The 12,154-nt window shown below is 37.9% G+C and overlaps 1 protein-coding gene across 1 annotated transcript in view; it reads left to right on the top strand.

The window, feature by feature from the left end:
• PDK3 (pyruvate dehydrogenase kinase 3) overlaps window positions 1-12,154 on the top strand; it is a 54,724-nt gene that overhangs the window by 28,980 nt on the left and 13,590 nt on the right. Inside the window, exons 3-5 of the mRNA XM_083836901.1 lie at window positions 2,313-2,384; window positions 9,985-10,169; window positions 11,892-11,981. Coding sequence (XP_083693027.1) covers window positions 2,313-2,384; window positions 9,985-10,169; window positions 11,892-11,981 — 347 coding nt within the window. The remainder of the gene's footprint in view (window positions 1-2,312; window positions 2,385-9,984; window positions 10,170-11,891; window positions 11,982-12,154) is intronic.

Below are 12,154 nucleotides of genomic sequence, written 5' to 3'. Positions count from 1 at the left end.
TCCTCTGTGTGTAGACTTCTGCAAGACTACAGTCATCGTCCACAGGGGGATTTTCAAAGACTGCTTGTGCTCTGGCGGGGCAGTGGGGTAATGTTCAGTTTTCAGCACTTGATAGAACTGATCTCAGCTTTGTTGCTGTACAGGGTCTGGCTGGGATGGAGTTACCTTTCTCACAGCGGCCCGTGTAGTGCTGTGCTTTGGATTTGTGACTGAAGAGGTGTTGATGACACCAGTGTTTTGGTTATTGCTGAGCAGTGCTTGTACAATGACAAGGCTGTCTTTTACTTCCCATGCTGTCGTGTCCCCCACCCCAGCGAGTAGGTTGGGGGTGGGCAGGAGATGCGGAGGGGACACAGCTGGTCTGAGATGTCCAGAGGGACATTGAGTATTACAGTGTGCCATTGGCCTTAGTAGTAGAAGCTTAAAGAAAGGAGGAGGCAATCGTTGTGCATGCTGAGGCCCTGCATCCCGGGATGTGGCTGGACATCTGCCTGCTGCTGGGAAGTAGTGAATTAATTCTTTTTGCTTTGCACTTGCAGCTTTTGTTTTCCTGTGAAAATGTCATTATCTTGACCTGTAAGTCTTCTCACCTTCCTTCTGGCTTTGCACCAGCATCAGGCAAGGAGAGTGAGCAAGCAGCTGTGTGGGTGTTTGGCTGTTGGCTGGGATCAGCCCAAGGTCAGATGCCTGTTCCCTGTCTTAAATCACTGCTCTTCATCACTTCTGTTGCAACTGTTGCTCCCTTCCCTTGGCCCCAGCACTTCTGATACAGAATGACAACCCTGGCATTACTTAAAACATTTTGGCTACACTTCATATCTAACTTTGAATGTTAAGGTCACTAGTAAAAGCTTTCATAACAAATTGTTACCACTTTTCTTAAGCTTTTTGCTTGCTTAGAAATATTGTTGCTTCTAATATGTTGTTCCCATAAAAATATGGTTAAGACCTTTAAAAACTCTTTTTTCCCCTGGAATACCCAATATTCTGTAGGTTGGTGAAGCTAGCTTTCTAATGGATTGGAGTTGCATTATGCTCTTACTAGGTTTTCTTTCTAATGCTTGGCATTACAATCTGACGCTCACTTTGAAATAACTCTGAAATAACTTCTCTCCCCATCAGTGTTGCCCTAAAACTGTGGCTAAACCGGGGCACTCACAGGTAGGATGCTGGTTTCATGGTAGGGGGTGCACTGCTGCTGAAGCCAATAGGCCTACCTGCCTGCTGTCTGCTTTCAGCTATGCGCACCCCCTGCGCCCTTTGTTTTGGGTCTGCCAGCTGAGGTAAGATCAGCTACTGATCCAGATTTAAATCCAAGCAGTTCCCAGAAGGAAGGGGGAATACTAATTGCACTGTCATGCAATGGCTGGGAGTGAAATGGTGATAGGGTAGCAGCACAGGGCTCTGGAGGGAGTCATCTGGACAGCAGTGCTGTCTTAAGCTCGGCTGCAACTTGAAAGCGTAGGGTGAGGTTTCGTAGCCTACTTATTAAGCTTTATGGTCATCTTTTCTCTCTTAAGCTAGCTTTAGACAGACCTTTCTATGAGTTGTTTTCATGTACTGGAGCAATAAAAGAGAACTATCTGGCTGACTGTTTTGTCATTGCAGCAAGCTATAGTTGTTTACACAAACATCTGATTAGCAGTAGTATTACCCTAATGTGAGTGGCAGTGCTTAGCCAGGAACAAAGGGAGAACAAAAGGGAAGAGGAGTGACAGCTCCTTCTTCTGGTAATGTTGAAGCCCTACCTTTTATGTGGGTAATTCAGACCAAGAAACAGGTCCGCATTTTTTTTAAGCTGTAAAGCTACATCTGTATTACTTAGAGTACCTGCTTCAGGGAGGGGAACCTTGTCCTCAGGCCAAGTGTTGTGGAGTAGTGAGTGGTGTTTATACACTGGTGTTGGGTGAGTTTCCTACAGAGCGGGCTGGCCATGTTCATGTTAAGTGGTTGGTGCTTTCCCTTAAATCTTCTTTGGGGCCAGTGTGGTACCTCTGTGGCTCTAGGCCTCAGTAGTTATTTTGTTTGTGTTGGATGTCTGACCTAAATGCTGTGATTCATTTTCCTGAATTGTGGACTGTAGGGACATAAATGATAGTTTTTAAGTGAACATGATACATTATTTTGAGTTTTAAAAGTATTGTATTGTAGTTGCTTTGTTACAGTGTTGCTCCTCGTTATAGCTTTTGCAGATGTCTGTGCTACACTACTGTTGTTTCAGATAAGGTTGTATCCTTACGACTTAAACCTAAATTACTTCTGATTTTTTTTAAGTATTTTAACTCTTTCTTTATCTTCTTTGCGTGTTTCAGGTATATGCAGAGCTTCCTCGAGCTTTTAGAATACGAAAATAAAAGTCCTGAGGATCCTCATGTTCTGGATGAGTGAGTAATCTATTTCTTTGTGACAGTTTTTAATTTTTTTTTAACCATAGGATAATAGTGATCTTATTTGTAATGTAGAATTCATGTAGTGAAAGCTGAAATTGTAACCAGGAGCTGAATACAGGAATCTAAGTGCTTTTAACCAGCGTATTCTAGATTTATGCAGCCTGATAGGCTAAGAAATAGCATGAAATGCTTCCTCCGTGATGTTTTAGACATAAGCGTTATTCACTGAGCTCAGTACTCTGTTGTATGTAATGTATATTAACAGGTTGAATACTGAGAGAAATTTGATGTATCAATCATTGTTAATTATCTGAAAGGTTTTTTAATGGATTTCAGGTATTGATATTCAGCCACCTCATTGAATAATATTAGTTATGTTTTGAAAAGAAGGGAATATTTAATTTTCTTTATCAACGAAATAATATGAATGTCATCAGAATGTTTTCTAGAAATTTGTTCATAAAACACACAAAAACATATGCAAGTGAAAAGGTAGTGCAGCAGTATGCATATGCATCAGAGATTAAAGAAAAAATACGATTAATTCTGTAGTTAGCTTCTACTGTAAAGCAGTCAGCTTTGTTTGAAAAGATTATTTCTTGTAGATTTATTTTTTGTTGATTAATTATCTTCAGGTAGCTTGTCTTTCAAACTTGGGCTTCTGAATATTCTACCTGATCAGATAGTGTTGGAAGGAAGTGTTTTTTAAAACATTTTGCAGTCCAACAAACTGCCTGTCCTGTGCAAAAATGGTGTTTTGTCTTCACCTAATTGGTTTAATGTAACTGAATAAACTGTTAATTTCAGATATGTTAACTGATTTGTTAGCTTGAATAAGGGTTTTGTTAGGTAACGCTAGACAGTATGCTCTTTTGGTTGTGGGAATATTATCTGAGATCTTTTTACTTTTATTTTTTTAAGCGTAAACCAATGCATGCAAGAGAAACTCAAGAGCATGAGTACCCAATTGCCTGCATGGCAGAACTGTAGAAAGAGCCATAAGGATTGCAGACTGAATGAATGAACTGTAGTGCTATTGAACAAGGAGAAAGTAACAATTTTCTCAGTGCGAGTCCTAAGCTGGAATACTGTCTTCAGTTCTTGGTACTACCGCTAAAGAAATTAAAACACAGGTGGACAGTATTGATGGGAAAGGAACAAGAGTTAGAAGCATGGAGTTTGACCCCTGAGAAATGTTGAAGGGAGTCATTTGGACTGGCAAAAAAGATTTGAAGTGCAAAGTGCTAGAAGTCTGAGCGTACAAAAAAGAAGTCACTATAATAAGGGCTGATTGGTTACTCTAAATGAGGAAGTGGAGTATTTGAAAGAGGCTGATACTTGCTAAAGCTGAGACCTGTACACACGGCAAAAAGTACAGATGAATAATATTAGTGAGAACAAACTGAAGAAGACCGTTTGAGGAGGCCTTATGATAATATTAAAAAGCTTCTAATATTAAAAGCTTTTAAGAACACATTGGATATCTTTTCAGTGATGTTTTAGGCATGGTTATTCTGTACTGGATAAATTAGTTGAACATGTTGACCATTTCTAACTGTTACTTCGGGGGATTCTATATTTACGGTATATTTGCTGATGGGACAAGTTTTTGACTATCTTAGCAATAAGAGTTCCTACTGTTTGACTTAGAGCATTGTGAGTAGAACTCAGTTACCAGAACTTCGGTTTCCCTTTGAGATGACAGAAGCTGTCCTGGACATTTGAGTGAGCCTGGCAAGCATAACAGGTCCCGTTAAGCCTATAAGATGCTGGGTGTGCAGATGGAGGCAGTGTAGTTATGAAGCTTCTTGTACCATTTTAGATGTTCTGTAGTTAGGTAACTGAATGTCGGTGTTTTACAGACTTCAGAGGTTCAAGGTAGTTTACTAAATATATATTTACTTATGGGGTATGTGAAAGATTGATCAACAGTTTTCTTGGAGATCTGTTTTTGGAGTTTGTTCACAATTACTAGATGTATTATGTGATTGTCATAGTGGTAATGGGTATTTCTGACATTGACATGAACTAATGTGAAATATTCTGTGAGATGTTCTATATCAGTATGATATATCAAATATGATGAACCAAATATTTACTCCATCAGTGTAATTTTTATTACAGTAATTGGAAGATGTCAGAAATCTTATTATGTGTGTTTAAGTACACGTAGTAAGGACACTGGGAACTTTTTGCTGCCTACTGAAGTCCAACTACTACTAAAGTCCAACTATACTTATTGTCCGAAAGACAGTAAGAGTTGTCTTTTACACTGAGTTTGGCCTATGAAGAGATGCAAAACCTACATTATCCAATTAAAGACCAATTTATTCTTACTGATGATATTGAATTGGCTGCCTAAGATTAGGCAGATTTACTTTCCTGCTCTTTTGCGTGTCATCTCTTCCTAACTTTCTGAAAGCCATGCCATCTGACTGGATATGGAGCTGTAATTAGCAATTATTTTAAAAATTTTCTCAACAACTGTGTCCGTATTTCATTTGTAATAATCCAACAGATAAATCTAACAATTTCTCAACTTCTCTACCAGTGTCCCATGTTGCTGCTCTATAGCCCTGTCCCCTTTTTATGACTGTATGGTAGGAGGAAAAATATTGGGAACTCTTTTCAGTGACGCTTATATAACACTTTGCTTTTGTAACTTCATATAATAATGAATTCAGAATTTGACCCGTTATCTGGGACCTTCTGGGCTCTTTGTTAGCTGGGGTGGACTTAAGGTTCTGTTACAGCAGCTTGAGAGAGAAGAGAGAGCTAAAGTGCTCTTTTAAACACATTTGATAAACATAGATGTGCCCTTAAGGATCTGATCACAGTTCTATACTTGTCCTCGAATACCGTGCAGCAAATGAAATACTCTAGTGTCACCACCAACCAGCTTGTGCTGAGGGGCAGATGTCCCATAGTCCAGGTAGGTCTCAGATTTCCAGTGTCAGTCGCTTGATGGCTTGACTGTTGGTGTGGGTCTGAATCTTTAGAATGCAGAGCTTTAGCTTGCACATGATGAGTACTTTCTGAAGTTTGGGTTAGATGTTTTTTTATAGTAGTACAATTTCTACAGCAGGCAAATTGTTTTGTTTTTTTTTTTTAGTTGAAAATTAAATACATGTGTCTCAGTCTTCAGAAATGAACTTGCTGCAGTTTGAAAATGTACCAGATACCTTAAAATGACCCAGGGCTACTCATTATACAAGTTTTTGTCATTCCAAGCATGATCACTAAATCTTACAGGCTCCTCTTGGACGGAACAGAGCAATGCCATCTGCTTCAGTCAATAGTTGGCGAGAGGCAGCCTTGCAGACCAGGATTTACTTTCTTTCTAAATATTTCATGGCTTTTTGGTTTTCTGATACTCGTTAGCAAATGTGTGGATGTCTTGCTTAACCCTTCTTTGCACAGCATTTATCAGAGTCAAGCTGGGCTCAGTGTCTCCAGGATCATATGTCCTCAGGAGCAATTTCTAGCACAAGTAATTGCAGACTGATTCAGAGTTTGGACCTCTTGCAGTAGTGAGTTTTTTTGGTGGCAACCACCAGGCAGCATGGCTTTTGAAGGGTAAGATGCATGATGTACTGATGTTGGAGGTGGTTCTTCAATTAATGCTTTCTGAAATGGTGGAATGACAGCATTAGTTGAATGTAAAACTTCCCTCTGACTTTGTGTCACCTCTCTGCTCATGTGGGGAGCCTGCTTGGGTGTTCTCAGAGCTCAGGGTCTCCTTCTGAGGAATCCCTTCTTCGTATCAACATACAGGATTGTAGATGTTATCCATGTGTTGGCATAGCTGTTTGCTAAGCCGTACAGTGAAATGAGTTGGGAAACTGATCTAGTGGAAAAATAGTCGTCTTTCAACCCCATCAGTCCCTAAACTGTTGTGCCCTGAGGCCCACAAGGAGAGCAGTGCCAACGCAATACAGGGGGTGAACAGGTATGAGTAAGTGCAGGCTAAACCAATGCTAATGCTGAGTAATGGCTTCCCAGAGTAGTCCAACTTACCTGTGCTCTTAGTGTATAAATTTGAGGACAGATGCTTAGTCATGAATTTTTCTGAACATGGGGAAAAATACTTCAAAGGGATTTTTCTGTCACAGTATTTCTGTGCTACAGAGGATCAGGGGTGCTTCAGTTTCTTCGTGTTCTATTGGTTAGTGGACTGGATGAAGACTTGCTACAATGTTGTCAGACCTTTCTGGAATTTTTGATAATAATAGTCAATATCTTTGCTCAAAGTACAGAGGGGTCTGGTAGGAAGTCTTGCCGCATTTCTTTCAAATAATGTGATTGCAGAAGCTTTAAGATAAGGTGCTCACATTTGGTAGAGTGTGTAAGCTGGCAGAAGTGTTTGGAACTCCCCGTGGTGTCAGTATGCATCCAGATGAACATGCGAAGGCAGAAGTCGCTTTTCAAAAACAGAAGGTTTTGTAATAAGTGGTGTTTATACGGACATTGGAGAGAGAAAAAAAAAAAAAAGAAAAAACAAACACACCACATCCTGTACCCATGAGTTTCTTTTGATTTTTTTTTTTTTTTTCTTGCTCACCCTGTGGTGGTAGAGTGTCAGAGAAAGTGTTCTGGAATCAAGAGTAACTGAAGTAATACACTGAATATGTCTATAGATAATGCACAAACATGAAACTTAGTAATTAAAAAAATAACTTTCCCTTGTGCAGCACAAAGATTAAAACAGCAATTCTGTTAGCAATTTGAAATAACTATTGCAGTAGATTGGAATAAGCACATGGTGTTTTGTTACTTAAAAATAATATGAAATGCTACTTCACATAGTGTTTTGCACTTTGAAAATAGTTGCACTTTTTAATAGGGAAATCTTTCAGTGTGTGAATTTAGTTCGTCTTTCTGGTGATTTTCAACTACCAGGTAGCTAGCACTTTTTAAAAAAGAGCAGTCTATCAATCAAAGTGTGTGTGTGTATATATATACATAATATAAAATGTCTGTTCTATTGAAAGGGATGTTTGGCTGTCTACACTAATCAGTTTTTCTTCAACCTTTCAGATAATGCTATCCATAAAATGGGCATAGCAAAAATTCCCTTTTGTCTTTATACTGTGTTTTTTAGAATTACTTTTCTTGCACTGTCCTGATAGATCAAAACAGAATAATACATATTACTGCCATTAGGGACTTAAAAAATAACTGTTGTGTTGACATTCATTAATTATCTTCACAGGAATGCATAGGCTTAATTTATTTAATAGCTATGGTAACAAACATTGTTTTGTTAATACAGAAGCCACCGAAGTTCAGTTGACTGAAATAGCTTCATATTAGTAATTTCTCTTCTGTCAAACCAACAGCATTATTCGTTGTAGTTTTGTAAATGCAAAACAGAATTTTTCTAGAGATTTATTGCTAAATAAAACTTTCAGAGCTATTTTGCAGTTCACTTTTCTCAGCCAGTCCCATGACCACTTAAGATTTTTTTATGTGGCTTCCTATGGTTTGAGTATAGTAAGCTTCAAATGCCTTTCAGGTGTATGCAGGATGGGGAGTGGGTAAGGAATGAGTGGAAGGAAATGTGTTATGGTTTCTGCCCCACTGCCTTGAAATTAGCATATATACTTTGATATGTTTGGTCATTTAAAAGCATCTACTTTAGGGGAACACTTGAGTGAACTCAGTTATCTTTGAAGATAGGGCAAGAGGCTGTCATATCATTGTAAGAGTGAAGAATTCCTTTACCGTGTGCATTTACACACTGAGCTTCAGCTATGGTTTGCTGGTCTGTAACGGGTAAACAACCCAGACCTTTGTTTGCCCTTCCAGCACGCTCAGTGCATTTGAGCACTTTAGTAGCAGGATATCTGCGAACAGTGTGCCCTTGTGGAGCACATAAGCATCATGTTGTATATATTGTGGGTAGTGGAGCTACTTAAAAATGAAAAGCACAGCTGTCTGCAAATAGCAGCTAGTAGAGAGTGCTGTCAGTTGTTATCTTTCAGATATGATTATAAGTGTTACTTCTCAGCTCTGTTTTAAGCCAGTCTTGTTGCTCTGAAACGGAGAGAAAGCATGAATAAAATAGCTAGGCAGTAGTCTTGTCTGGAAAGCTAATACCCAATCTCAGTGGTTATGGATCATAAAGGATCAAAATTTAAATGGTTTGTAAATTCTTTATTAAAATATTTGAAGCAGCCAGCAAGATTGGAAAGTAATAGGGAACAGTTGGTCTGTACTGTAAAAAATTTCAGGGAGATTTAGGCAGTTAAAACTTCCCCTTTTATATGCAACAAAATAGTGTTGAAAGACTACTGAATTGTTTGTTAATATATGGGCAAAAACTGGTGATCAGAACAAAGATGATGAAAAAGTATTAAATATTAATGCTACGTTCCTTTGGAGCTGGTACAGTAGAAATAATTTTAAAAGCTTGTCACTAGCTAAGCATATGTTTTACCATCAAACGATTGTCTTGGCTAACTGGTTGTGAACAAGAACGAAGCATGTGCTTTAAACGTGGTGACTAACTGGTAGTCTCTTACTTTTTGTGATCTTAGTGTTCTTTCCTTCCTTAGCTGGTGTATATTTTACTTTTGATGCAAATAATACATCTCTTTTCAGTATAAATCTGACATTTTTTAAAGTCAACTACGAAGCCAAGTCTGTAGATTTGCAGATGCAGACATAGCCCAACAAGACTCCCAGCTTTGTTTTCTTCTGAAAGCTGCATTTCACCATGTGTTTTCTAACAAGATCATGTAAACATTGTAGTGCTAATATCATTTAATATTATAGAATATAGCAGAACTGAGTAGCACTGATTTTTTTTCCATGTCTAGGCTTTTAAAAGCTATTAATATTTAAAGTATGTACGAGTTTGCATGTGGAATAAAAACGATGAGCACTTTAAAGATAAGTGTAGAGCTGCCTTGGCAGGAGAAACAAAAATCCCCCAAGCTGATTCAAGAGAAGTACTTTTTAAAAACAAAGGAAGTGGTATCCTAAAACTGCCCCTGTCTGCTACCAGACATCTGTCAGAGCACCGTTGTATGTGTTCTGCCATCCAGTGGTGTAAAAAGGAAACTGAACAGAAGTCATACAGATAATAATTACCTATCCCAGCATTCAAACTTCAGAATAGATGTCAGGTAAAGAAATGCATTCAAAAGTTACACTGCACAGGGTGAATTTTGGGAAGAAATGATGGAGTGTAAAATTTGTCAGGAAACTATATGGGGCAGTAAGGTACTATTTTCTGAGTTACCTCTCCAATCTGCCAGCTACCGTTAGTTACAGAGAATGAGAGTTACCGTGGTGCATATAAAAAGGAAATCTCTTGTTCTCAGTTAACAGCGAACAGATTTAGTTTGAAGGGATGTTTCGGGAAGGAATGATTCAAATTGAGACCCTAAAAATTTCACAGACCTTGTGAGTTAAGACTTTGACCTAATATTTCTCTTTAAATAGGCTTGTTTAGGTATGACTGTGTTTTATTTACTGGGTGGGATAGCAAATAGATAAAATGGTTATGTTGTGGAGAGCTGAAAACAGAAGTGAGAGATTGAGTTTAATTATACCTTTAACAATCTGTTTTTAATTTTGTTTCCTCTAGCTTTTTAGATGTTTTAATTAAAGTCAGGAACAGACACAATGATGTGGTTCCAACCATGGCGCAAGGGGTGATTGAATACAAGGAAAAATATGGCTTTGATCCATTTGTTAGCAGTAACATCCAGTATTTTCTAGATAGATTCTACACCAACCGCATCTCTTTCCGTATGCTTATTAACCAACACAGTAAGTAATTGCTTATTTCATGTTCAAGAGCTTGTTGCTTGTAAACCTGAAGAAGCCATAGCTTTGTTTTAGTATTTTTCGTAGTTGTGACTAATTCTTAATATTCTGTGCTAATTAGGTAAAAAATATACTGGCAACAGGTTAATATGGTACTTCACAGCTATCAGAAATGAATCCAAACCACCAGTATGCTTTATTCCAGAACTGTCAGGCTTTGTCAGCGTGGCTGTCACTTTTTAATCTTGCTGGCAGAGACAGCTTGCATAGTGTTACATGAAGTATTTTTAGACAACAGAGTAGCTATATTTTTCTGCTCAAATTCTCTCAGCATAGCTTGTAGAGTTGGCATTTATTTCATAATCAAATGTGAGGATGCAGAGATAATTTATGTATCTTTTTGCTTAATTTGTCAGGAAGTTATATAGACTTCCTTGCCTTTTAACTAATACAAGTTGAGTATTTCTAACTAAAGGTTTAAATTATATTCATTTTCTCCCTCTACTCCCTATTTTCTGTTTAAGAATAAATACTTGAATTAGTTTTCTTCTGTCATTGAGTTCTATTTCATTGCTTTATGTTGTTACTAATAAACTTTTTCATATTCATATTACAGAGTGAAAGGAGTTACTTGCACAGCTCCTATTAACCATTATGTGCAGCCATGCAGAAAGTGATCTATGTAAAGTTAAGATCAATCTTGATCTCTTAGCGTATCTTGTACCTTTTAGCACTAAAGCTTCATTGTCTGCCCAGTATTCTGCTTTTATGGCCTATTAGAATATGGGCGCACTACAGGTAATGGAGAGCAAAAGTGGAGTAATGCACTGTAAGGTATTTTACAAGTTGTGTGTCTTTCCAATAACCTTTTATGAGACTAGCAAATGCCATGCTGTCTCTGTACAAGTAGCTTTCATGTGCCAAAGCATGCAGTGAAATAAATATGCCATTTATTCTAGTAACTGGGCAGACAAATGATGAATAAAAAATTAAAAGGCTCTCTTAGGGTTGTAAGAGTTACAACAATAACAAAAGCTTCATCCTAATAGAATTCCTAGGCCAAGCGTGAGCATAACATGCATTAGTTCTGAAGTATAAAACTTACTTCATTGAACTGAAATGCCTTGTCCTGTGGTTGAAACTTTAAAAAGCTTGTAGATGCTTAATCTAGTACAAGTTCCCTGTGATAACCAATGTTAGTGATCCATCTTTGATGCTAAAAATTAATCTTGAAGCACTGAGAAGGACAATTGAAAAGTAGAGTTTGGATACAGGTTATATAGCTTGCACTTTGTTTCGTTATTGACACTGTCTCTTGTGTGGTTCTGCAATGTGCAGTGTGCCAATGTATTAGCTCATCATTACTGGAACAGAAAAAGCTTTCGTATTTTGTCTTTTGCTTACCTCATACTGCCTCTGTTTCTTATCTGCTTAACTGCTAAAGCAGCAGAAAATCACTTCTGAAAAAAAGTGTAAAATCTTTCTGCGTCTTTGAGAGTTAAAATCTCTCAGTGAAGGGTCTAGTGAATGCCAGACCCTGTGCAAAAGACAGAGTGGGGAGCATACTGCCGAGAGCTTTCCTAAGCAAGGATTCTGACAATTTTCAGGCGTATCTTTTTACAAAATGACGTGCTATTCAGTAAGATCAAGATATTATCAGATTTAAACTTTCTGTGCTGCCTCAAGCATAATAGACAAGTCACTGCTATTTGTTTTTCCTTTTAGCACTTCTTTTTGGAGGAGACATTAATCCTGCTCACCCCAAACATATTGGAAGTATTGACCCTAATTGTAATGTGGCAGAGGTGGTTAAAGGTAAGGAGACTGGGTTCGTATTTTTGTTGATTAAAAAACTCACAGTTTAGAATATGCTTAAATGTATTATTCAGATACAGAAGACTGAAGGTGATTTTTATTGATTCAATGCACTTAAAACAGTAACCAAAAGAAAAAGAAATACCAAGAAATGGAAGCTCTGCAGTTGCTTA

This window comes from Anser anser (genome assembly GCF_964211835.1).
Source record: "Anser anser genome assembly, chromosome: 1".
Lineage (NCBI taxonomy): Eukaryota > Metazoa > Chordata > Aves > Anseriformes > Anatidae > Anser > Anser anser.
Note: the sequence above shows the minus strand (reverse complement) of the source record. Positions and strands in the feature narration are given on the sequence as shown.